The sequence below is a fragment of the Macaca mulatta genome, chromosome 12 (genome assembly GCF_049350105.2).
Source record: "Macaca mulatta isolate MMU2019108-1 chromosome 12, T2T-MMU8v2.0, whole genome shotgun sequence".
NCBI lineage: Eukaryota > Metazoa > Chordata > Mammalia > Primates > Cercopithecidae > Macaca > Macaca mulatta.
The window spans coordinates 27110060-27137882 of NC_133417.1; the positions used below are offsets into that span (position 1 = coordinate 27110060).

Below are 27823 nucleotides of genomic sequence, written 5' to 3' on the forward strand. Positions count from 1 at the left end.
GGATAGTGAGGACTACAGAATAAATAAATAGGGGAGAAAAATGATCAATAGATATCCTTTGAGATGGTTATAAGATACGAAGTGGAAATGTCAGGTATGCTTGAAAATATATGAGCCTAAGTTCCTATAGGGAGAGATAGAGGCTGGATACACATGAGAAATATCACTTTCCCAGCCTGCCTTGGAGCTACTAATCAGATATACCTATTGTGGACTTTAGAAAGTCAAAACTCAAAGGAGCAGAGATTAAGTAAAATTCATTCTGGCAAGGCTAACAGCAGCAGAAAACCATGTCCACTTTCCAGAAGTAACAGGAGTTTCAGAAGCACTTTTTAGGGTCAATGGGATGAAGGATGCAATGTTTCAGGGTGGAACACTGGCAAGAAGTAAAAACTTAAAATAATTTTGCTGTTTATCATCTTTATTTAAGACTCCTTTTTTTTTTTTTCTTTGCTGGGTGCAGTGGCTCATCACTGTAATCCCAACACTTTGGGAGGTTGAGGCAGGAGAATAGTTTGAGGACAGGAGCTGAAGATCAGCCAGGGCAAATATCGAGATCCTGTTGCTTACAAAAGATCATAAAATTAGCCGGTTGTGGGGGTGCATGCCTGTAGTCCCAACTACTTGGGAGGCTTGAGAGGACTGCTTAAGCCCAGGAATTGGAACTATGATCTTGTCACTGCACTCGGGATGGGAGGGGAGGGAAGAGGAGGGGAGGGGAGGGGGAAGGGAAGGGAAGGGAAGGGAAGGGAAGGGAAGGGAAGGGAAGGGAAGGGAAGGGGAAAGGAAAGGAAAGGAAAAGAAAAGAAGAAAGAGAGGGGGAGAGGGAGAATAACAAAACAAAGCAAAACGACTCCTTTGCACTTTACGATTTTACTAAAAATTTTAATAGACACTCCAAAAAAATGTGGTAACTTGGGGTCACTCTGCCACTTACATGATTTATTTTTATGAGGACTGACTCAGGCACAATATTTTTAAAAATAAACAATGAAACTAAAGTTATATTAATCAAAAATTTGTTTTAATAGTCACAAATAAGAGAAAAAATAGTTATTTAAATGTGAAGATTAAAGAAATCTAAAACATTATGAAAATGTACAGAAAAAAATTTCAGTTGAACTTAAGATTATAGTGTGGCTCATTGCTGATTTAAGTAGATATTTGGATACATAAAGAACTTAAAAACATGTAGTGGTACAATCTAATGAATAGAACATGAATGTTTTTGTTAATCCTAAAAATAATTTTTAAAATATTATTTTCTATTTATAGGATCTAAAGTAAAAAAGGTATAACAACGAATATCTCATGTAGGTTCGGCCACATAGATTTAATCGCTACAAAAAGTCAGTTGTAACCAACGTTACATTAATAAAAGAAGATGCAGATTTTATCTTCATTCTAGATTACCAAGAAATTAACAGTTATAATAATGTGCATATCTCTTTAATCATGAATACTGTATTCAGTTCACAGGTTTAGCTTAAAAGGTTTTAGTCAATATATGTATATTAATTTACTTGCAGTAAGGCGGGGGAAGCCTATCAAAATGAAACCAGCAATACATACTTTTTAAAAATTTTTTCTTCTGGAAAGATTTTCATAATCATTAACCATTTCCAAGAAACACCCACTGCATGCCCATCAATTAAAGAGAACCATAACAAAACAGAAAATTTACCATATGGCTATGACTTAAAGAAAAAATAATGTGGACAGGAGCACATCAGCAAAGTCCATTTAAAGTCACATTCCTTCTTACGGGCTATGAATAGGAGTCTGATTAGACACCAGAATAAAACTTACTACAAATGCTGAACCATTTAGGTCAAAGAACCTCTATAGAAGCATCTGTCTTCAAAGGGATTCTAGCTTGAGACTCAATTTTAGAATAAGATATAACAGACATGTTAACAGAAGACATACAAGATGATAAAAGAGGGTTTCTACAATTCCCCACATACTCTGAACCTAATACAACAAATCCAGATATTAAAAAATTATTTTTCTTTAAACAATTGCCAAATCTAAAAGATAAACAGAAGGCACAACAGTTTTGTTACGGTTGTTATCTGGGTTTTGGGAATATTTTGTCTTTTGTTTTTTTACAAATACAAATTAAACATGAAAAAACTCTACTTCAAAAAAACTAACAGTTCAAGAAAAGCCTATCTAGTTGCATTCTAGACATTTAAAACCTATATCACAATTGAAATTTCAATGGTAAAAACAGTAGGTTTTAGAACTGTTTTGTGATCCTACATCTGAAGAAAAATTCTATTCCTTTTATTCAGTTTTTAAACATACCAGCGAGAATCAAAATTGTCAAATTTTCCAAATTTTAAACATACCAGTCAGAATCAAAATTGGCAAATTTTCCAAACCCACTGTAAAAACAGGTTTTAGAAATGTTTCATGATCCTATATCAAAATAAAAATTATATTCCTTTTATTCAGTTTTTAAACATTACCAGTGAGAATCAAAATTGTCAAATTTTCCAATGGCAATTTCTCCACACCAGAAAGTGGTCATGACTCTCAAAGAAGAAACAGTTTGGGGTTTTCCTGCCTTCAAAATGTTATCAAATCCTGTATTTCTCACAGGTTTTTGAAAACACAGAAAGTAAGAAATATTCCAATGAATGAAATGTACCAAATGTCAGCAATAACGCAAGACACATTCCTTTGGGGAAATGGCTGTTAGAAAAAAAATCCAGTCTGTACGTGCAAAATAAGCAAGGAAATTTGGTCTTTTTTTTTTCTTCTTCTTCTTCTTCTTTAAAAATCCATTACTCCTAAAATATCATTCCACAAAATTGGAAGTGAAAGACTAAAGGCCAGGAAAGGGAAGAGAGGGAGAAGGAGCACACACCATTAACACACAAAAGAAGTAAAATTATACTAACTAAAGCAGTTTATAACAAACTGGGGTCATACTCCAAGATACCAAAGGCTGGTCGAAGAAATTCACCATTCTGTAGGAACTAGGGTTCATATGGCCGCCTGAAGATCCATGAAGATTCACTGCCGTGGAGCAAGCCACCTTCCCACTCCAAATCCTGCTTTCTGTACCATGCCTCCACAAGGAGGGCCTCTCATTCCACCACCCAGCCCACCTAAAGGGCCTCCAGGTCCACAAAGGCGATCATCTCGTGGGTCCCCTTCCCTGGCAGATGAGTCTTCTTCTCTTCCACAATCAGACGGACCTCACCTCTGAACATGATGGACCTGTTGCTAAGGACCTTCTGAACAGGCTCAGAATCATCAAACACAACAAAATCAAAATTGGGTAATTTCCCACCACTGTTAGGTGCAACTCCACCATGTTCCCATAATTTTGAAAGAAATCTTTAAGCTCTGATTTGTCTACTTTATGAAGCAGGTTGCCAATGAAGAGTTGGTGACTGTCAGGGTGTCTCACCATTCTTCGGGGTTCAATGTCACCTTGCTCACCAGCCTCACAGATTGCTCTGGGTCCCTTTTGGGGAGGAATATTTATTTGTTGTTCTCGTATTCTTTGATCCCTTTGAGGTCTCTGTGGTGGAACCTGAGATTCAGGCTTAGACTCTGTACAGGGCTGTGAAGCTAGTACTTTGCAAACATGAGGAGGTATCCCAGTAACTGGAACAGCTCCACTGGGTGGAAGGTTGTTACTGGTCACAGATGCCCAAGAAAATGTCCTCAAGTCTTCCTATACTGTCTGAGATATGTCTGCAGGTGCTAGAGAACTCTTCTGAGCATCCTCAGGAGCAGTTTCTTCTAATACAAGCTCAAACTTTTCCTCTTGGATTTCAGATACATGTTCTTGTTCTGGTTCTGGTTCAGGATCAGGCTCCAGTTCAGCAACTGGCTCCTCTAAATGTTCTTCCATGTCATTACTGACAATTGCCTGATCATAGAAAGTTCCAGAATCAGAGGTGATTGCTGTCTTTCTTCAGGTTCCTCTACTTCTTCTTCAGACTCCTCCTGAGGCTCAGTGACAAACCCATCTTGGTGTCTGAGGATATCATTATGAACATAGAACTGATATGCAATAGACCCCTCAGGAGCAAGTACAAACATCTGCATGAATCTCCTCAAAGCCTGGTTGTTGTTAGAGAGAAGCACCATCACCTGGACTACCACACCATTATTTAGCATAGCATAAGCATCAACATGGAGAATCTTGGTGTGGCAGTTGGTGAAGTTTTGTGACATCACTTTCCTGTGGATTTCTTTCTGTCAAAGACTGCATCTGCTGGCTTTCCATTTGAATCCAATCCCCCATGGACATGAGAAGAGTTCTTTCCATAAAATCTATGCAGCATATCTAGGGCCTGGTTCACCAGTGCGTAATGCTGTCTCACAAATTTCCACCCAACCAGCAGGGGAGTAGGCTTCTCCATCACCATTGCTTTGGTCAATTCAACCTGGGGGGAAAGTCAAATATGTCCAAACCTGCGCGGCTGAGAGGGAGAGGAACTAGCTCTGCTACACAGCACTGATGATGGCAGAAACCCCTCACGCAACTGTGTCTGCACCAGCATTACATAATTTTTAATACCATGTTATTAAAATCAAAATGACAATATTGGCTAGGGAAATTTAGTGAAAGCAAAATCTAGTAGAACTTATTTTCTAAGCAATTCGCTTGGTAAGCAACACTTGAAAAAAAGAATGAAGGAAGTATTTATTTTCCATCTTTTAGATCAAGACAGTGTTTTTGTACTCAATTGAGAACAAGGCAAATTCAACTGGAATTAATTCACTGACTCATTTAAGTAAATAGTAGAATTGTATTGAGGAGAATCAGATATTGTTAAAACACACTACCTAGAGACTTATTTTGGAAATAACAAGTAAATGGCTGGTGAAGACAACTATATACACTTTGGGGAGATAATTTTTTTTTTTTAATTAAGAATGTATTGGATGAAATTTACTGCAGAATAGATAAAAATTAGTAAATTAGAAAAGATATTAAATGTAAATGGACTAAAAACAAATGAAAAGACTCCTATATTAAATTAAAAAATATATAAATTTACATGCTGCTTTTAAAACACATATCCTTAAATAGAAGGATTCATAAACATTGAAAGTAAAAGAATTAAAAAAGACATACATGCCAAAGTATAGCTGGTATTGCTTTACATTATAACATAGGTTTCAGGCAAAAAAAAAAATATATATTAAAATAAACAAGAGCATTTTATAATGATAAAATATTTATTAGAAAAATTTAGCCACGAAATATATCTTAATAAATATACAAGGCAAAAACTGATAAAAGTAAAAGGAAAATTTGACACAACCATATCTATCTATAACCACAGTGGAAAAGTTTAACACATGTCTCTCAGTAATTGATTATGCAAGCTGATTAAAATTGTAACAGGATAAAGATGATTTCAAGAACACAATAAACAAATCTGACCCATTTGGTGCAAAGACAGGAGTATTATTTTCAAGCTCATTGTGTGAAGCCAGCCTAAACAATCTCACAAGCACATTACAAGAAAAAACATACATAATACAATCTCTCATATTCATAGGTAAACAAAATATTAGCAAACCGAATATAGCAGTAACTAAAAGACTAAGACACCAAGACTGAAGTGGGCTTATTTCAGGAATGCACAGCTGATTACACTTTCAAGATTCAATCACTGACAAGCTGATCCTAAAATTCATATGGAAATGCAAGGAACCCAGAATAGCCAAAACAATCTTGAAAATGAACAAAGCTAGAGGACTTCTACTTCCTGGTTGTAAAATTTACTACAAAGTGATAACAATCAAGACAGTGTAGCACTACTAGCATAATGACAACCAGCTAGGTCAATGGAACAGAACTGAAAGTCCAGAAACAAGCCCTTACATTTACAGTCAATTGAGTTTTGACAAGGGTGCTAAGAGGATTCAATAGGCAAAGAGTAACTTTTTCAACAAATAGTGCTGAGACAACTAGATGTCCATATAAAAGAATGAAATTAAACCCCCACCTCAGCTGCATATGAAAATTAACTTGAAATGGAACAAAGATTAAAACATAACAGCTAAAAAATAAAAATAAAAAAAATAACAGCTAAAACTATAAAACTTCAAGGGGAAAACACAAGAGCAAATCTTTGTAATTTTGGGTTATGGTATGGCTTTAGATAACACTAAAAGCGAAAACATGAAGTCTTTGCACATGCCTATGTCCTGAATGGTATTGCCTAGGTTTTCCTCTAAGGTTTTTATGGTTTTAGGTCTTATGTTTAAGTCTTTAATCCATCTTGAGTTAATTTTTGGATAAGGTGTAAGGAAGGGGTCCTGTTTCAGTTTTCTGCTAGCCAGTTTTCCCAACACCATTTATTAAACAGGGAATCCTTTCCCCATTTCTTGTTTTTGTCAGGTTTGTCAAAGATCAGATGGTTATAGATGTGTAGTATTATTTCTGAGGCCTGTGTTCTGATCTATATATCTGTTTTGGTACCAGTACCATGCTGCTTTGGTTACTGTAGCTTTGTAGAATAGTTTCAAGTCAGTAGTACGATGCCTCCAGCTTTGTTCTTTTTGCCTAGGATTGTCTTGGCTATGTGGGCTCTTTTTTGGTTTCATATGAAATTTAAAGTAGTTTTTTCTAAGTCTGTGAAGAAAGTCAAAGGTAGCTGGATGGAGACAGCATTGAATTTGTAAGTTATTTTGGGCAGTATGGCCACTTTCACGATATTGATTCTTCCTATCCATGAGCATGAAATGTTTTTCCATTTGTTGTGCCCTCTCTTATTTCCTTGAGCAGTGGTTTGTAGTTCTCCTTGAAGAGATCCTTCACCTCCATTGTAAGTTGTATTCCTAGGTATTTGATTCTCTTTGTAGCAATTGTGAATGAGAGTTCAAACATGTTTTGGCTCTCTATTCTAGTGTATAAAAATGCTTGTGATTTTTGCATACTGATTTTGTATCCTGAGACTCTGCTGAAGTTGCTTATCAGCTTAGGAAGATTTGGGGCTGAGATGATGGGGTTTTCTAAATATACAATCATGTCATCTGCAAACAGAGACAATTTGACTTCCTCTCTTCCTATCTGAATACCTTTTATTTCTTTCTCTTGCCTGATTGCCCTGGCCAGAACTACCATACTATGTTGAACAGGAGTGGTGAAAGAAGGCATCCTTTGTGCCGGTTTTCAAAGAGAATGTTTTCAGCTTTCACCCATTCAGTATGATATTGGCCGTGAGTTTGTCATAAATAGTTCTTATTATTTTGAGATACATTCCATTAATACCTAGTTTATTGAGAGTTTTTTTCAGCATGAAGGGATGTTGAATTTTATGGAAGGCCCTTTCTGCATCTATTGAGATAATCATGTGTTGTCATTGGTTATGTTTATGTGATGGATTACATTTATTGACTTGCGTATGTTGAACCAGCCTTGAATCCCAGGGATGAAGCCAACTTGATCTTGGTGGATAAGCTTTGTGATGTGCTGCTGGATTTGGTTTGCCAGTATTTTATTGAATATTTTCGCATCGATGTTCATCAGGGATACTGGCCAGAAATCATCTTGTTTTGTTATGTCTCTGCCAGGTTTTGGTATCAAGATGATGCTGGCCTCATAAAACGAATTAAGTAGGAGTCCCTCTTTTTCTACTGTTTGGAATAATTTCAGAAGGAATGGTACCAGCTCCTCTTAGCACCTCTGGTACAAATTCAGCTGTGAATCTGTCTGGTCCTGGGCTGTTCTGGTTGGTAGGCTACTAATAGTTCTCTAATTCCTTCAATTCTGCTCTGATCTTAGTTATTTCTTATCTTCTGCTAGCTTTTGAATTTGTTTGTGATGTCAGGGTGTCAATTTTAGATCTTTCCCGCTTTCTCCTGTGTGAATTTAGTGCTATAAATTTCCCTTTAAACGCTGCTTTAGCTATGTCCCAGAGATTCTGGCACATTGTGTCTTTGTTCCCATTGGTTTCAAAGAACTTATTTCTGCCTTCATTTCGTGATTTACCTAGCAGTCATTCAGGAGCAGGTTGTTCAGTTTCCATGTAGTTGTGCGGTTTTGAGTGAGTTTCTTAATCCTGAATTCTAATTTGATTGCACTGTGGTCTGAGAGACTGTTTGTTATGATTTCCGTTCTTTTGCATTTGCTGAGGAGTGCATTACTTCCAATTATGTGGTCAATTTTAGCATAAGTGTGATGTGATGCTGAGAAGAACGTATATTCTGTTGATTTGGGGTGGAGAATTCTATAAACATCTATTAGGTCTGCTTGGCCCTGAGCTGAGTTCAAGTCCTGAATATCCTTGTTAATTTTCTGTCTCATTAATCTGTCTAATATTGGCAGTGATGTGTTAAAATCTCCAAATGTCCTACTACTACTGTATGGGAGTCTAAGTCTCTTTGTAGGTCTCTAAGAACTTGCTTTATGAATCTAGGTGCTCCTGTATTGGGTGCATATATATTTAGGATAGTTATGTCTTCTTGTTGCATTGATCCCTTTACTATTATATAATGCCCTTATCTCTTTTGATCTTTGCTGGTTTAAAGTCTATTTTACCAGAGACTAGGATTGCAACTCCTGTTTTTTGTGTTTTTTTTTCTTTTTTCTTTTGCTTTCCATTTGCTTGGTAAATATTCCTCCATCCCTTTATTTGAGTCTATGTGTGTCTTTGCATGTGAGATGGGTCTTCCGAATACAGCACACCGACGGGTCTTCACTCTATCCAGTTTGCCAGTCTGTGTCTTTCAGTTGGGTCATTTAGCCCTTTTATATTTAAGGTTAATATTGTTATAGGTGAATCTGATCCTGTCATTATGATGCTAGCTGGTTATTTTGCCCATTAGTTGATGCAATTTCTTCATAGTGTTGATGGTCTTTACAATTTGGTATGTTTTTGCAGTGGCTGGTACCAGTTGTTTCTTTCCAAGTTTACTGCTTCCTTCAGGAGCTCTTGTAAGGCAGGCCCGGTGGTGACAAAATCTCTCAGCAATTGTTTGTCTGCAAAGGATTTTATTTCACCTTTGCTTATGAAGCTTAGTTTGGCTGGATATGAAATTCTGGGTTGAAAATTCTTTTCCTTAAGAATGTTGAATATTGGACCCCGCTCTCTTCTGGCTTGTAGGGTTTCTGAGAGATCCGCTGTTAGTCTGATGAACTTCCCTTTGTCACCCGGGTAACCCAATCTTTCTCTCTGGCTGCCCTTAACATTTTTTCCTTCATTTCAACCTTGGTGAATCTGACAATTATGTGTCTTGTGGTTGCTCTTCTCAAGAAGCATCTCTATGGTGTTCTCTGTATTTCCTGAATTTGAATGTTGGCCCGTCGTGCTAGGTTGGGGAAGTTTTCCTGGATAACATCCTTAAGTGTGTTTTCCAACTTGGTTCCATTCTCCCTGTCACTTTCAGGTACACCAATCAAAAATAGGTTTGGTCTTTTCACATAGTCCCATATTTCTTGGAGGCTTTGTTCGTTCTTTTCATTCTTTTTTCTCTTTCCTCTAACCTTTTTTTGAAGTTCTTAGCTTCCCTGCCTTGGGTTAGAACATGCTCTTTAAGCTTGGAGGAGCTTGTTATTACCCACCTTCTGAAGCCTACTTCTGTCAGTTCATCAAACTCATTCTCCATCCAGTTTTGTTCCCTTGCCGGCGAGGAGTGGTGATTCTTTGGAGAAGAGGCATTCTGGTTTTGGGAATTTTCAGCCTTTTTGCACTGTTTTTTCCTCATCTTCGTGGATTTATCTACCTTTGGTCTTTGATGTTGGTGACCTTCAGATGGGTTTTTGTATGGGCGTCCTTTTTGTTGATATTGATGCTACTCCTTTCTGTATGTTAGTTTTCCTTCTAACAGTCAGGACCCTCTGCTGCAGGTCTGTTGGAGTTTGCTAGAGGTCCATTCAAGACTCTGTTTGCCTGGGTATCACCAGCAGAAGCCGCAGAACAGCAAAGGTTGCTGCCTGTTCCTTCCTCTGGAAGCTTCATCCCAGAGGGGCACTGCCAGATGCCAGCCGGAACTCTCCTGTATGAGGTGTCTCCCAGTCAGGAGGCATAGGGGTCAAGGACTCACTTGAGGAGACAGTCTACCCTTTAGCAGAGCTTGAGCACTGTGCTGGGAGACATGCAGCTGTCTTCGGAGCTGACAGGCAGGAAGGTTTAAGTCTGCTAAAGCTGTGACCACAGCCACCCCTTCCCTAAGGTGCTCTGTCCCAGGAAGATGGGAATTTTATCTATAAGCCCCTGACTGGGGCTGCTGCCTTTCTTTCAGAGATGCCCTGCCCAAAGAGGAGGAATCTAGAGAGGCAGTCTGGCTACAGTGGCTTTGTGTGCTGCGGTGGGTTCTGCACCCAGTTCAAACTTCCCAGTAGCTTTGTTTACACTGTGAGGGGAAAACCACCTACTCAAGCCTCAGTAATGGCAAATGCCCCTCCCCGCACCACGCTCACCCATCCCAGATAGACTTCAGAATGTGTGCTGGCAGTGAGAATTTCAAGCCAGTGGATCTTAGCTTGCTAGCCTCCTGGGGGTGGGATCTCCTGAGGTAGACCACTTGGCTCCCTAGTTTCAGCCCCCTTTGCAGGGTAGTGAATGGTTCTGTCTCACTGGTGTTCCAGGAGCCACTGCGGTATGAAAAACTCCTGCAGCTAGCTCGGTGTCTGCCCAAAGGGCCGCCTGGTTTTGTGCTTGAAACCCAGGGCCCTGGTGGTTTACGTACCCTAGGGAATCTCCTAGTCTGTGGGATACAAAGACCACGGGAAAAGCGTAGTATCTGGGCTGGAATGCACCGTTCCTCATGGCACAGTCCCTTGGCTAAGGGAAGGAGTTCCCTGATCCCTTGCACTTCCTGGGTGAGGAAACGCCCCACCCTGCTTGGGCTTGCCCTCCATGGGCTGCACCCACTATCTAACCAGTCCCAATGAGATGAGCTGAGAATCTCAGTTGGAAATGCAGAAATCACCGGCCTTCTGAGTTATCTTGCTGGGAGCTGCAGACTGGAGGTGTTCCTATTCAGCCATCTTGCCAGCCACCATAGTCCTGTAACTTGTTGTTATGGAGCTGGGTCACAAACTCAGGTCACGTGGCTATAGATGTCAGATGCCACACTTTTAGCTGCTATTCTAGATGCTTCCCCTACTGAGAAGATCTATCTGCTGGGAGGCACTGCAGCATGTTATCTCCTTGTTTGCTTAATCTTGCTTCCTACTTCTGTTTGTCGCTATCAAAAATTGCAAAATAACAGGGTTCAGGAGGGAGAATTTGGAGCTGACTGTTGGACAGGGAAGACTGTTTCTGTCCCTCAGATTAGGTGGTTCATCAGGGAGAGTCCATTTATTATTTTTAATTCCATTTATTATTTTATTTCATTTTATACAACCTACTTGAAAGGACAAAATTTTAGAAATGTATAATATTTTAGTGATTAGGTTGGGGTGAGATAGAAGTGATTGTGGCTATAAGAAGGCAAAATGAGGGATCTTCCTGGGATGGAAATGTTCTCTATTTTGACTGTGTCAATATCTTGGTTGTACTGTAGTTTTCTAAGATGTTACCACTGGAGGAAACTAGGGAAAGGTCCACAGTATCTCTCTGCATTATTTCTTACAACCTCCTGTGAATTTACAATGAACTCAAACAGTATGATCTTTTTTAGATCAAAAAAAAAAAAAAAACACCCTGGCTTGGGCATGATGATTACACTCGTACTCCCAGAACTTTGGGAGGCAGCAGCAGAAAGATCACTTGAGCCAGGGAGGTCCAGGCTGCAGTGAGCTAAACAGAGCAAGACCCAGAAAGATAAAACTCCAAGATCATGTAGCTAACAGCAGAGGTAAGACCTATATTTGGCTCTTTCATCCCTTTTTATCACATGAATGCTCCATCTCTACTTCAGGGCTAAATCCCAGTGAAAATATCTATTTTAAATATTAATATACTGGCCCTATAAACAGTTATATCCCATAAAAAGTAATCATCCAACTCCCTGAATTTCATTTTTTCATGCATTCAACAAATAAGTATTCAGTTGTTCACATGTAGCAGACATTGCACTAGGCTCCGGATATATAATAGTAAATATATTATTACATGCAGTTCTGAAGAAAGACTATAGGGGAAGTACTGGGTGTTAAGGGAGCATACGAACAGAACTAATTTTTCGGATTAAGTGTTTGGAAGTCTTCTAAATATACACACATCAAAGTTGATACTTGAACAACATTAACCAGAGAGGAAGCGATCAAAGAGTGTTTTTGGAAGAGTATATGGTATGTATAAAGGCTGTGAATTGGAGGTAAAAGTAAGGAAGCAAGTAAGGAATTCTCAGTCTTCATCTTACTGGACCTATCAGTAATCACTCCCTCTTCATTAAATCTTTTTTTTCCCACTTAAATTCTTTTTTCTTTTTTGGTCGGGCATGGTGGCTCACACCTGTAATCCCAGCACTTTGCGAGGCCGAGGAGGGTGGATCATTTGAGGTAAGGTGTTCAAGACCAGCCTGGCCAACATGGCAAAACCCCATCTCTACTAAAAATAAAACATAAAAAAATTAGCCGGGCGTGGTGGCAGGTCTTTGCCTGTAATCACAGCTACTGGGGAGGCTGAGGCAGGAGATCGGTTGAACCCAGGAGACGGAGGTTGCAGTGAGCCAAGTTCATGCCATTGTAATCCAGCCTGGGCGACAGAGTAAGACTCCACCTCAAAGAGAAAAATGAATTTTTTTTTTTTTTTGAGACAAAGTCTTGCTCTGTCACTCTGCCTGGAGTACAGAGGTGCAATATTAGCTCTCTGTAACCTCAAACTCCTAGGCTCACACAACCTCCTGCCTTAGCCCCTCAAGCAGCTTGGACTACAGGCATCTGCCACCACACCCGGCTAATTGGTTTTTGTTTTTTTTTTTTTTTTAGATGGAGTCTCGCTCTGTCACCCAGGCTAGAGTGCAGTGGTGCAATCTGGTCTGTCTGCAACCTCCAGCTCCTGGGTTCAAGCGATTCTCCTGTCTCAGCCTCCCAAGGGGCTGGGCTTATAGGCGTCTGCCACTGTGCCTGGCTAATTTTTGTATTTTTAGTAGAGACGGGGTTACACCATCTTGGTCAGGACGTTTTTTTTTTGTTTTTGTTTTTGTTTTTGTTTTTTTTTGTTGCGATAGGGTCTCATTACATTGCAAAGGCTGGTCTGGAACTCCTGGCCTTAAGCAATCCTTTCACCTCAGCCTCCAATTACTTTAAAATGAAGAATATTGCAAACTTTCTTTCTACAGGCAACTGTTTTCAGTCTAATGATAAAATAATTCCCACTTATTGGGTGACTTCTTTCTGTAAACCACTACGCTAGGAAATTTTAGAAGATCTCTCGCAATTCACATATTTCTCACGCCTTGGCTCGAGGAAATTCACAGAAACCGCCACTGCTATACATCTTATTGAACGATTAATCCTTTTCCTCTTCCTTTCCTACCCCTCCCATTTGCCCTAAGAACAAAGAGTTTGTAAACCAGTAAATTCGATGGAGGCCGAGAGCTCAGGGCTTTGAGAAAGCCTCCTACGCTGCAGTCCCCTGGACTTGCCTTTTAAACTCTCTCTTTTTAATTCCTTTGTCTCTGCTGGACTTGGAGTACCTGCTGGGTGGTGTGGGGCTGGTTTCCCCAACAGGGAGAAAGAAGCCACAGTTGCAAAGGCATAAAGATTTTAGAAAATCTAGCCAGGCACAGTGGCTCATGCGGGTAATCCCAGCACGGTGGGAGGCCGAGGCAGGCAGATCACCTGAGGTCAGGAGTTCAAGACCAGCCTGGCCAACATAGTGAATACCTGTCTCTACTAAAAATACAAAAATTAGCCAGGCTGAGATCGCGCCACTGCACTCCAGCCTGGGCGACAGAGTGAGACTCCATCTCAAAAGAAAAAGAAAAAAGAAGTTTTAGAAAATCCTAAGCAGTTTAGTATAGCTAAAGAATAAGATCCTCGTGACATGCAGTAAAGAAGTAAAAACAGGCCAAGTCAAGGAGGTGCCATGCTAAGAGTTTGGACTTTTCTCTGTAAGGAATTGGAAGCAATTTTTAAAGTGTAATCAGGTTGCTATTTTACAAAGATTACTTTGTCAACTTCAGAAAAATGAATGTGGGGGCAGGAATAACTTTTTAGAAGGCTACCACAAATAGTCCAGGTAATACAATTCATAATCTCTTGGCTTTAGACTCCTATATCTAATTACCTACCTGACACTTTGGATATCTCACAGACATTTTTAGCTTAAATGTCCCAAACCAGTCTTGATTTCTCACCAAACCTGTGTGCCCCTATAGTCTCAGTAAATAGTACAACCATGCAAGTTACTCAAACCGTTTTCATTCCTGATTTCTCCCTTTCCCTAAACCACCAAGTTGAATCCACTTATTATCCATTATTCCCAAAATATTAATGTATCTCAAGTCTATCCTTTTTTTTCCCCCAGTTCCACTGCTATCACCAAACCCAAGCCATCATCACCGCTCAACAGGATTAGCACAATAGCTCCCAACTGGACTCCTCTAAATTTCCCTTAATACCACTTGGTTTCCTTAAAATATTTACTGTAATTGGCAATTTTGTCTCTCACTTCTGTTAGAATGCCTTCATAAATCAGGGACCACAGACTTCCTTATGGTTTTATTTCAGGGCTCTAGCACCTAGCATCAGCCTGATTAACAGAAACAATATTAATAAAAAAGCAACACACACTTATTATGTGTCAGGTACTATTTTAAGGGTTTTACATATACGAAATCATTTGATCCTCACAAGAGCCTCTAAGGTACGTATTCTTATTATCTCAATTTTACAGATAAGGAAGCTGAGACACAGATGGTCAATTAATCTGCCCAAGGTAACACAAATAAATGACACAACAAAGAATCAAGCCTAGGCAGACTCCAGCCTACAGTCTTGATTATTCAGTACCTCTTTGAGTAGATGCTCAATAAATATTCCTTGAACAAATAAACAAACGAGAGAATACAGAGAGGAGGAACAGATTTAGTGGTAAAGATTATGGGCTATGATTTGGGACATGCTGAATTTGAAGTACTTGGAGAAGGCTGTGAAGTACAGTGGGATAAATAGTTATAAGTTAGAGATGAGCATTTAGAAGTTATCAGGTTCTCCTGGAAGCCAGCTACAAAATACAACTGTCTGTATTTAAAAAGTGATTATACAATTTAAAAAATAAGATGGGCTTTTAAACTGTAACCATTTTGGTCGAATTCTTTTTTTTGTTTTGACAAAGAGTTTCGCTCTTGTTGCCCAGGCTGGAGTGCAATGGCACAATCTCAGGTCACTGCAACCCCAGCCTCCTGGGTTCTAGCTCCTGCCTCGCCTCCTGAGTAGCTGGAACTACAGGCATGCACCACCATAGCTGGCTAATTTTATGTATTTTAGTAGAGATGTGGTTTCACCATGTTGGTCAGGCTGGTCTCGAACTCCTGACCTCTGGTGATCCACCCGCCTCGGCCTCTCAAAGTGCTGGGATTACAGGAGTGAACCACCGCGACCGGCCTGTAGAATTCTATAATAGAAATATGTTTTAACAAAGATAGAATGACCCGTTGAGCCTCGATGACACCCATGAAAAATTCTGTATTGTTACTATGAAATGAAATATGTGGCTTTCTTTAAGAAGTCACATTTGGTATCTATATAAATGTCAAACTTGCATTTTGTTAAAATATAAAAGTGCAGAGATTTTTAACTTGACAAAAATCTAATAGATTACAAGAACAGCTGAAAATAACAAGAAAATGACGGAAAAAGAAGAGCGGGAGCACACCTTACCTCTAGACACCTAAACATATTATTACAAAGTTACAGAAATTAAGATAATGGGTATGGTACAAGTCAAAGAAAAGAGAGAACAATGAAAAAGAACAGTGTCCAAAAAGAACCACGTATAAATGAGAATTGTGAATATGATAAAATGATATTTTAAATTAATGGGTGTGGAGAGATGATTTACTAAATGGTATCGGGTTTAGCCTAAAAAAGATTTTTATTTTGTTCCTTATACCAAAAAAATTACAGCTAAATTATAAAATACAAAAAAAGTTTTAATCAGATACATAGTATTTTTTACTAATCTGGGGTGGGGCAAGCATTTCTAAGCATCACAAATAAATTAGAAGCTAGAAAAAAAAATGATGGATAGATTTGGACATTAAAATAATTTAAACTTCTAAGAAAAAAATTAAAAAGTTAAAAGATATTTCAAAATGGGAGTAAAGACGTGAGAAATATGTGACAAAGAATTAACAGCCTATGCAGTAATTTTTAAAAAATATTAAGAGACAATGACAGCAACAGGCTACTTAAAAGAGACAACACCAAAGGATAATAAACATAAGAAAGATGCTCCACAATCAATAGAATTCAACTAGATACAAATGAAATATAGTGAGCCGTCGCTGTTTACGATCAGATTGAATAGAGTAAAACACGGGGAATGGGTGATCTCAAACACCATTAGTAGGAAAGAAAATGGGAACATCCTTTCTGAAGAGCAACTTAGAGATCACAGAGTATTTGTGGCTAAATAAACCTACTTCTAAAAGGTTAGATTCAAGGATAATCAGGGAAGCATACAAAGAGAGCACACATGACAGCGTTACCTATAAAACCTAATCTGTTCAGCAATCGCACTTCTGGGTACATATCCGAAAGAAATGAAAACAGGATTGGGCTGGGCACAATGACTAACGCCTGTAATCCCAGCACTTTGGGAGGCCGAGGCGGGCAGATCACCTGAGGTCAGGAGTTCGAGACCTACCTGGCCAATATAGCAAAACCCCGTCTCCACCAAAAATTTAAAAATTAGCCGGTCGTGGTGGTGTGTGCCTGTAATCCCAGCTACTCAAGACGGTGAGATAGGAGAATCGCTTGAACCCAGGAAGAGGAGGTTGCAGTGGGCCAGGATCATACCACTGCACTCCAGCCTAGGCAACAAGAGCAAAACTCTGTCTCAAAAAAAGGCTCTGCACCGATGAACCTTGAAGACATTATGGAAACTGAAATAAATTAGCCACAAAAAGTCAAATAGTGTACTACATGATTCCACTTTTATATGAGGTATTTAAAGTATGTAGTCAAATTCAGAAACAAAATAGAATGGTGGCTGTGGGGCAAAGGATACAGGGGAAATGCAGTTGTTGTTTGGTAAGTATAGAATTTCACATCTGCAAGATGAAAAAGTTCTAGAGATCTATTGCACAAGGTACATTTAATTGTACTTGTGGACTAAGCTCTGATTTTTTTTTTTTTTTTTTTTTTTTTGAGATGGAGTCTCGCTGTGTCGCCCAAGCTGGAGTACAGTGGCACTATCTCGGCTCATTGCAACCTCAGCCTCCGTCAAGCCATTCTCCTGCCTCAGCCTCCTGAGTAGCTGGGATTACAAGTGCACACCACCACACTAGGCTAATTTTTGTATTTTTAGTAGGGACGGGGTTTCACCTTGTTGGCCAGGCTAGTCTTGAACTCCTGACCTCAAGTAATCCACCTGCCTCGGCCTCCCAAAGTGCTGGGATTACAGGTGTGAGCAAACGCACCCAACCTGATTTTTTTAATCTTACCCAAATTCCTACCTAAGGGGTCTAGGGAGTCATGCCCTACAAACCATAAATTCTTATTAGGTGGGTTTTATTTGACCCTATATATTGTGATTTACTTTTCAATCTGACTCTGGCCTAACATTATGAGACAAGGAAGAAATGTTTAACACCAAAATATATTTCTTTGCCATACCTTAAAATTGTCCTGCAAAGCCTGTTGTAGGAATAATCCATATTCTATAGCGAATCCCCTTCCCACTTTGTTTTCCTTCCTTCCCAAATCCAAGAGATAATCAACTATGAGCCAGACACCCTTTTAAGTCCAATAAAAAACAATTTACAACCTGCTCTCTCTGAAGTCTGCTATCTAAGAGCTTCCTCTGCACAGTAAAACTTGGTCTCTACAATCTTTTATCTTTAACCTGAGCATTCCTTTCTGTCAATCCCAGGTCTTCAGACAACCTCAACCAATTGTCAACCAGAAAATGTTTAAATTTACCTATAGCCTGGAAGTCCCCACTTTGAGTTGTCCTGCTTTTCTAAACCAAACAAATGTATTTCTTAAATGTATTTGATTGATGTCTCATGCCTTCCTAAAATACATAAAACCAAGCTGTAACCCAACCACCTTGGGCACATGTTCTCAGGACCTCCCGAGGGCTGTGTCATGGGGCCATGGTCACTCATATTTGGGTCAGTATAAATCGCCTCATATTTTACAGAGTTTGACTCTTTTTGTCAACAATCATCTGGCACCCATTCGTGGGGCCTCAGAGAAGACTCAGGGTCATACTATACACTTAAAAATGGTTAAGATGGCCAGGCACGGTGGCTCACACCTGTAATTCCAGCACTTTGGGAGGCTGAGGTGGGTGGAGCACTTGAGGTCAGGAGTTCAAGACCAGCGTGGGCTAACATCGTGAAACCCCCTCTCTACTAAAAATACAATAGCCAGGCATGGTGGTGCAGGCCTGTAATCCCAGCTACTCAGGAGGCTGAGACATGAGAATCGTTTGAACCCAGGAGGCAGAGGTTGCAGTAAGCCACTGTACTCCAGTCTGGGAGTAAGGCTCTGTCTCAAAATAAAAGAAGAAAAAAAATAATTAAGTTGATAAATTGTGTTATGCGTTTTTAACACAATAAAAAATAAATTATTAATTGAAAACAATGTAAATACCCACCAGCAGGGAATTGGTCATGCTACAGCTATACAATAAAGTAGCCATCAAAAATGATAATACTGATACCTATTCAGTTATACCCATAGCCCATTCTTGCAAGTTTTTTCAATATAAAAAAAGCAAAGCATTATATCATAAAACATGTGTCCATATCTGTAACTAAAGACAGAGGTATGTGTAAACAGTGGCATCTCTAGGTAATAGGATTGCAGATGACCTTTACTTTCTTTTTTATATTTTCTTGTGTGGACTAAGTATTAAGTACATGGCAAAAGATGGCTTAAAAGAGGAAGTGACTGCCACCATTGGCTCCAGAATCCTGGGATGGAATTTTGTTTCCCTCATCACTATGTGTCTGGCACATGTTGAAGGATTAATAAAAATTTGAGAGGCAAAATGAACAGTCATTAAGAGTTCAGGAATCAAGACAGGCCTGGATATGAATCTCAATTCATATTTATTGAAAAGGGGCCTCAGACTTTAAAGCTCTTTTTTTTGGTTGGTTGGTTGGTTTGTTTGCTTGTTTGAGCAAAAACACTCCTGTGTTGCCCCAGGCTGGAGTGCAGTGGCTCAATCACAGCTCATTGCAGCTTTGACCTCCTAGGTCCCAGCGATTCCCTCACCTGAGCCTCCTGTGTAGCTGGACCACAGCTATGCACCACCAAGCCCAGCTAATTTTATTTTTTGTAGAGACCGAGATTTCCTATGTTGCCCAGGCTGGTCTAGAACTGCTAGACTCAAGTGATTCTCTTGCCTTGACATCTCAAAGTGCTGGGATTACAGGTGTGAGCCACCAGGTCAGACCTCTACAATTCTTATTTAACTTCATTGAGCCTCACTTTTTTCAACTATAAAAATGTCAAGAAGACTTAACAGATTGTTGCAAGGAAAATGTACTTATCACACAAAACATCATTTCTGGCTCAAATGAAACTCAGTAAAATGATGGCCATCATTACTGTTTAGTGACTCGATTTACACTGAAGAACTCCCGACACAAACAAATAAAAAAAAACTAAGCATCTACAGAAGACTGCATTGCTAAATTATCACTGAATATCCTAATTGCATTAAAAAGCAAGAGACAACACTTTGCCTGGTAGATCTACAAAAATGTCTTGCTGCAAGGTATGGTTACATTCCTATATCTAGCAGGATTACACTATAAAATTTACCATCTACTTTGTATATAAACATCACTCATGAGTATTGGACACAGATTTATTAGTGCTTTAGTAAAAATAATGCAAAGAGGAAAACGTGCTTGTTTTAATCCAAAGGTAGAACGTAAAGAGAATGTAAACATACAAAATGTGACTAAAGACTTCACTTAGAGAGAGATAAAAAGAGTAAGTGACATTACAATTTTGTTTAGCCTCTCTCTTCCTCACAACTTTTGGACAAGGCGCCTGTCTTTTTAGGCACTGCTCTACCCACAAAGTCTATACAGTGTAAGCGCTCATACCATAAATACAAGAGGATTTATAAGAGAAAATCTCAGTAAAATCATGGAGTAAACTGAATTAGAATTTATCTGAGAAAGTCTCAGTCAAAATAATAAAGGTAAGAGTTTAAGAATAAAGGGCACACGCATAGGGAGGGAAAAAGTCTTTTCTGTAACTTGCATCTCCTTTATTCAATAAGTTTTCCTGGGGACCTTATACAGTCACCCTTGAACTCTGAAGGAGGCATAATCCAGGGCCTGACCGTGCTAAGATTATTAGGCTGTGGGTTCCTTAACCCTTTTAGTGATGCCTTTATTCATCGGTGTATTATAGTTGGCACCCTGTGGTCACGTTTTTTGTTTTTGATTTTGTTTTGAGATGGAGTCTCGCTCTGTCACCCAGGCAGGAGTGCAGTGGCGCGATTCTCAAGTTCAAGCGATTCTCCTTCCTCAGCCTCCCATGTAGCTGTGACTACAGATCCCTGCCACCACGTCCGCTAATGTGTGTGTGTGTTTTTTTGGTAGACACAGGGTTTCACCATGTTGCCCAGGCTGATCTCGAACTCCTGACCTCAAGTAATCCGCCCGCCTCGGCCTCCCAAAGTACTAGGATTACAGGCCTGAGCCACCGCGCCTGTCCGCCACTCGTTTAATAAATGGTCGTTATTCAAAGAACGGTGATGGGGCCACTCTTGATTATCAATCCTAAAAACAGAAAAGCCCTTTTATGTGACTTTTTTCCTTCAAAGCTGACTTTAGAAGTGTGTTTGGGGCCGGGCGCGGTGGCTCACGCCTGTAACCCAGCACTTTGGGAGGCCAAGGTGGGCAGATCACGAGGTCAGGAGATCGAGATCATCCTGGCTAACGCGGTGAAACCCCGTCTCTACTAAAAATACAAAAAAATTAGCCAGGCGTGGTGGCGCACGCCTGTAATCCCAGTACTCGGGAGGCTGAGACAGGAGAATGGCGTGAACCCGGGAGGCGAGGGTTGCAGTGAGCCGAGATCTCGCCACTGCACTCCATCCTGGCGACAGAGCAAGACTTCGTCTCAAAAGAAAAAAAAAAAAAGTGTGTCTGTAAATGTGGGAGTAGTTAGTTCAGAACTTCGGAGCCCTGTCTTTACAGTTCGAACTGACCACGCGAAGACTAAAGGCATTAGAGGTACTTTCTACAAATTTAGCCGTGCAATCTAAGAGCCAGCAGGCCGAGACGCCCGGGATTGAAGGCCGGGGTGGAGACAGTATGAGGGCCCTGGGAATTACCCCCATCCCATGTCACCCACTCTTTCTTAAAATGCCATTAAATTCCGTTCAACTTTTTATCTCCCATGCAAGAAACTAGCGACTTGCCCGCCACGCCACTTCCAACCAGTCACACCTGCCGTATTCGCCGCAGCATCTCCAACTCCCGCCACAGGTTTGGGACGTGTCCGCCCCTAAGCGGAAGTGACGTTCAACGGGACTACGTGAAAGTAGACGAGTTCAAATACGTACTAATAATTTAAAACCCGTATGGTGTTTTGAGGAAACTCTTCTGCTTACCCTTCTTCCATCATTTCTCTCCTGCTAGGGTTGCGAAAAGGGCTCAGTATAGCCTCGCGACAACTCGTTCTCCTCCCTAATTCCAAGTCATTCAAAACTCTGTCCCTTTTCATTGGCTGAGGCGGCGGCATGGGTACCTCTCAGGAACTACAATTCCAGCCAACCACCGCGACAGGTGAACGGAGGAGAGGGTATGAGCAGGGGAAAAGCGTATTGGGAATTGTAGTCCACTCCAAGTCGAAAAGAGCACTGACCCGCCCTCCGCCACTGACGCTGGAGAAACCAGGTGTTCGTTTCAGAACCCGTTAGCGCTAAGGGGAGGAGCCAAGCCCTTAAGCAGCATGCCTCACTTCGCCCCACATGGAGGATAATTTTCCTTTACCCCTAAAAAGCACTATGAATACCCCCTGAGGAAATATGGTTGTCTTTTAAATACCTCGAGTCAGTAAAAACTCACGAAACTCCCTCACCTCAGGATCCAACTCGTGGGAAAAGGTAGCTCTTTTACAAGTGGGCAAAATGGCTGTCCTCCTAGTTTTACCATTGGTTGGCTTTTGCGCCCTTCAAGGGCGGTTACTTATCACGGATTGGTTCTTTTTCTCTTGAGGTTGGAGGAAGATTTGGCACGGCTCTCCGAGGCCTGGGAGGAGGTAAAGGGGTGGAGAGAAGGCAGTTTTTTCAAGCGTGATTGGGCAACACCCATGTCACTCCGGGGACGTACAACCTATGAGTAGTCGGCTGCCGCTCAAAGAGAACGAAGAGGCGGGGCTAGTGCGTGGTGGGAAGGGGCGGGATTCTGCCAGCCGCGGCTGCCGCTGGAGCCGGTGTCCGGGCTGGTGATGGGGTTAATTCCCTTTCGTAAGACTCTTACTTGCACCCACCCAGCCCCGCCGTCGCCCCGCCGCGCCGCGCTCCAACCGCCTCCTCCTCCTCAGTAACGCGGGTAAGAGATGCCCTCCCCTCCCCCGTCCAGCTCCCCGGGAATAACGCGCCTCGCTCCCCTCCCCCGCCCGCCAACCGGTAGCGCTAACGGAGGAGGCAGGCAGGGGAGAGATGCGGTGTGTGAGAAGGTGGCCTTCCCCGCCGCGTCGTCGGCGCTCCAGCCAGGGCCTTCCGACGTCCCGCTGCTGCCAGCCCGCCGTTAGGTCGGGTTCCGAGTGAGCCAGTCTCGCCTGGCCCGCGGCTGCGGCTGCGGCTGCAGCTGCAGCCACTACCTTGTGCCCACCGCCCCCACTCGGGGGCCATGTGAAAAACAAACCCCTCGAGGCCTAGCGGAGGAGGCAGGGGAAAGGTTCCCGAGTCCCTGCCATGGCTGCTGCTGCCTCCGCGGCTGCTCTTGCAGCCCCAGGGACTCGGGAGCCAGCCACAGCAGGCCTGCCAGGAGCGTGGTGCTGCTCTCTCGGGTGGCTGGCGCCGGTGCCCCGGGCTCCCACGGCCGCATCCCCTGGCCTTGCACCAAGAGAATTTTCAGCTTCGACCGGTTGGTGAAATGTAGGTACATTTTCCCTGTGGTATCAGCAAAAGCACAATGGGAATATTAAAAAGAAAGTTGAATGACTGTCAGTGTCACGGTCCCCCGGGATCTGATTTACACACGTTTTGATGACTGAGCCTTAGGCTGCCAACAAATCTTTGTGTGCTTTGAAGTTTTTTGGTGTTTTGTTTTGTTGTTGTGACTAGGTCCAAAGGATGCCTCTGTTGAGCTTGTTTTTATAAAGAAACTTAAATTATTGGGACTATCATGCTCCGTGTGTAATTGTCCTGGGATAGTAAGTTAACTAAGTAAAAGGTGAAGAGGTGCTTTCCAAATTAGGATTCGTGAACAGCAAATGGTTTTTCTAATAAAATTTTCTAAATATATGTATCTTCATGGTTATAGTTTACCTAATTGTAACTTTAAGAAACCCTTTTTAGCTTAAATGTCATTGATGACAAAAACTTTTAAATGAAAAGATGGTTAAAGTCAAACTGGAAGTCTACCCATTTATAATTTTTGAAACAAGATCTTCTAAGTATTTAGTAGGATACCAGTCTGACAGGAATAATTGGACACGTCTCAATTTCTAAAAATTTGGCATATTTGGCTATTTTTAGGGCATTCTGTTATGATTTCCTCATCACGTTTTGATCAAGTGCTTGTCTTTTCAAATACCACTCTGCTTTTATGCCTGGAAGAATATGTCTTTAAATCATGGATTCTATAGTCTGTAGTAGACATACCTGTGATCAGAGTTAAAATTCTAGGCTCATTTCTGAGGTTTACTTGTTGGCAGAATAAACCTGGGTTCTGAAGAAATATCTGAGTTTTGATCATTTCTTCAGGGTCTGAGAAGACTATGGTGGCTTAATGGTCTTCTATATTCCATAATTAGTACACCTGGATACAGGATTGACATAGATATGTTCGGGTCCTGGAGGAAATTTGGGTATCTATTAAGAAATGAAAATTGCCAGCCATATAGTAGTCACCTGTAGTCCCTGCTACTAGGAGTATGAGGTGAGAGGATCACTTGAGCCCAGGAGTTCAAGGCCAGCCTAGGCAGTATAGCAGAACATCATCTCAAAAAAATAAATAGATAGCCTTAAAAGGTAAGTCCCCTGAGATCCCCCACAAAGTTCCTGTAACATATATTGCCAGCTGCCAGCATAGTATTTTCCAAAACTTAAGAGTTAATTGATAAATTATACAATTGATACTTTCAGATCTTGAGTGATTTATATAGAGAAAAGACTGTTGAAAATTTAGGAGTCGTCTACATTTTCTTCCTGGCTGTTGGATCCCTCCATGAACCTCAGTTCGGTTTCCTCATCTGTAAAATGAGGATGATGATGCTTAACTTAAGAAGTTATGAAAATCAGAGATAAATATATAGTAACGGCTGGGCACAGTGGCTCACACCTGTAATCCTAGCACTTTGGGAGGCTGAGGCAGGCGGATCACCTGAGGTCGGGAGTTGGAGACCAGCCTGACCAACATGGAGAAACCCTGTCTCTACTAAAAATACAAAAAATTAGTTGCGTTTGGTGGTGGGCACCTGTAATCTCAGCTACTCAGGAGGCTGAGGCAGGAGAATTGCTTAACCAGGGAGGCAGTGGTGAGTGGAGATCAGGCCATTGAACTCCAGCCTGGGCAACAAGAGTGAAACTCCATCTTAAAAACAAAGAAAACAGAAAGTTAGAGATAAAGTATGTAAATCCCCTAGCATTGAGCCTGACACAGTTTGTGCAATTAAATATTAACTGTTATTATTTTCATGCATATTTAGAGAATGGGATTGTTGTTCCTATACTGAGGGGGGTGGTGCAGCCTTCGAACACATTCTGTTACTGAAGAGTACCATAGGCGTATTAATTTGTATAGTGACTTAAGCACAGTTTGCGGCTATTTTTGATTCCCTTATGGAAGTTTTTTTGACTTTGAATTAAAATACAAGTATCTGTGGAATATATTTCAAATGGATTATTGGGAATAATAATTAGTGTACTCCATGTAGTGGTTAGCTATTGTAATATCTTTTAAATTTTATTTAGCTGATACATGTTTCAAGCTCTAGTTTATATACATGCTATCCATATTCATTGTGCTACCAGGCGACATTTGAACTATTTAATACACAGTTAAGATTAAGCAAATCATTTGAAATTGTTATGACCATATGTGACTACAGTTTTGTTGCTGTTTTTTAATTCTCCTTATTTATCAACACTTGAGTGTTCCTTTTCTGTGAAACAACTCGTGAGAGATGCTATTCCTTTCTCTTCCTAGGCATTTCTGAAAATTTACTGACTCTTCACACATAATAGTGTTCTTAGAATTTCTATAGTTAAACAAATTTAAGGTTAGCATGAAGATGGTTATGTTACGAAGTCTTTTCTGACAGGAATGCACAGTCAGAGTTCAAAACAAGCTGCACCTTAAGCAAAATAATGAGCTGCGGTATATACGGTGGGCCTCCCAAGTCATTGGACCTCGTACAAATGGGTGCTCCTCCAAGGAGGTGTTACATGATAGTAGCAATAGAAAATTATATAAACTTGAAATGAGCTTTGTCAAATATTATGCAGAAGATGTGCATTGCCATGCATTGCAAGTAATAGGTTTTTTTTTTTCTTTTTTTGAACTGGTACTTTAGTATACCTAATTTCATCCATTTGAGTTAGTATTAAGTTTTAATTTCTCAACAATAAAGTAGTGAAAATTGGTAGCAGTTTTGTTTTTCCCATTCTTGGAAAATGTTACAGTGATGAACAAGGCTTGATAGGTTTGTAAAATACTATTGCTATTTGAATTAGAAAATGTCACTATTGACTTTCCATATTCTGTTGTAAATAAGTTGGGGAATTAGTGTGTCAAGGAGGCGTGGTAACAAATGGTAATGTAATTTTCAAATAGCTATTGCAGCACCAAACCGCAGAATCAATACTCTGTCTTTATAACCACATTTGCATATAGGGATAATTTATTTCTTATAACTTAAGATAACTAAAATGAAGGGCCGGGCGGGGTGGTTCACGCCTGTAATCCCAGCACTTTGGGAGGCCGAGACAGGCAGATCAGAAGGTCAGCAGTTTGAGACCAGCCTGGCCAGTATGGTGAAACCCGATCTCTACTAAAAATACAAAAATTAGTAGGGCGTGTCGGTGGGCGCCTGTAGTCCCAGCTACTTGGGAAGCTGAGTCAGGAGAATCGCTTGAACCTGGGAGGCGGAGGTTGCGGTGAGCCGAGATTGCGCCACTGCACTCCAGCCTGGCGACAGAGCAAGACTTTGTCTCAAAAATAAATAAATAAATAAATAAATAAATAAATAAATAAATAAAATGGAATGAGATAGCTATTGTGAAGAGAAGGAAGTCAGTTTTTTCTCTGTATAATTGTAAACTTTAAAAAAAAATCATCTTAAGGCTTAATCCTTAAGACTTCCTGTACTGTTTAATAATATGGACATGTGCAAAGAATTAAATCATATAATTAAACAAAATTTTGTCACGTTAACTTTTCTTCTCAAATAAGGAAGTTATATAATTAAACACATTTGCTTGTACCTAATAAGACATTAGTGTCCTCATGAAGGTATGTCATTTCCAGAATTTAATTCAATTAGTTATTGGCTGAGGGTTGAAATAGAGATGAAACTAAATCCTGGCCCAAAGCTAGTTTTATACCTTATTTTCCAGCAATTTGTTTTTTTATATCTAGGTTTTATCTTTAATATTTTGCCTCATCTTACCCATTCTTAGTCTCCATACACACATATTAACTTAAATTTCTTTTTCTGAGAATTTTGAAAACCTATAGTTTATGATCTTTGTTCCCTCTTTGACTTGTGAATTTTATATTTGTGAGTTTTTTCCAAATTTCTACCTGTCAGCTCACTTCTTTAGGAAAGTTGTAAGGTTTTTGAGCCACCTCATTTCATTTTTTATTTTTTTAAGAGACAGGTTTCACCCTGTCACCCAGACTGGAGTGCAGCGACAGGATCATAGCTTACCACAGCCTTAAACTCTGAGGCTCAAGTGAGCCTCCCATCTTATGCTCCCAAGTAACTAGGACTACAAGCTTGTCACTAGGACTACAGGCACATGGCTAATTTTTTAATTTAGTAGAGACAGGTTCTTACTGTGTTACCCAGGCTGGTCTCCCACCTCCTGGGCTCAAGCGATGCTCCTGCCTTGGCCTGCCAAAGTGCTGGAATTACGGGCATAAGCCACTGCACCCAGCCTGTTTCATGAATAGTAGATTGCACAGCATGTTTAAATGATGTTTGCTTTACTAAAGTTTTTATCTACAACTCCCTATAATGACTTCGTCTGACAAAGAAATTAAGTAGAGAAAATAAACTACCTTTGTTTTTATTCTTGACCATTCTCAAGAGGGAATAACTTGATATTGTCTGATCTAAGGTTTTAAAATAGCGAATTTGACTTCTCACAACATTAGTTTCATGAATGACAAATATAAATTACTTTTGTGGGTTAGTTGTACAATTAACTTCGCTAACCTGTCCTTTAAGGCAGGGGTCCCCAGCCCTTAGGAACTGGGCCACACAGCAGGAGGTGTGTGAGTGAACCGTGAACATCACCACCTGAGCTCTGCCTCCTGTCAGATCAGCGGAGGCATTAGATTCTCATAT

The 27823-nt window shown here is 40.5% G+C and overlaps 1 protein-coding gene and 1 pseudogene across 22 annotated transcripts in view; both read right to left on the reverse strand.

Moving 5' to 3' along the window:
- ZRANB3 (zinc finger RANBP2-type containing 3) overlaps positions 1 to 22224 on the reverse strand; it is a 321989-nt gene extending 299765 nt beyond the window's left edge. For 8 of the 22 annotated variants that reach the window (XM_077956903.1, XM_077956894.1, XM_077956907.1 and 5 more), the window contains exon 1: positions 21693 to 21742. Coding sequence is in view for 3 of the 22 variants with exons in the window: in XM_077956894.1 (XP_077813020.1) it covers positions 21693 to 21706 (14 nt within the window). In the remaining 19 variants the exon portion in view is untranslated. Of the gene's footprint in view, positions 1 to 21528; positions 21599 to 21692; positions 21743 to 22162 lie in introns of those variants that run through there. The other 14 variants (XM_077956902.1, XM_077956910.1, XM_077956904.1 and 11 more) reach the window with 2 other exon arrangements.
- LOC696220 (ras GTPase-activating protein-binding protein 1 pseudogene) lies at positions 1265 to 4394 on the reverse strand (annotated as a pseudogene).
- Positions 22225 to 27823: the final 5599 nt, after the last annotated feature.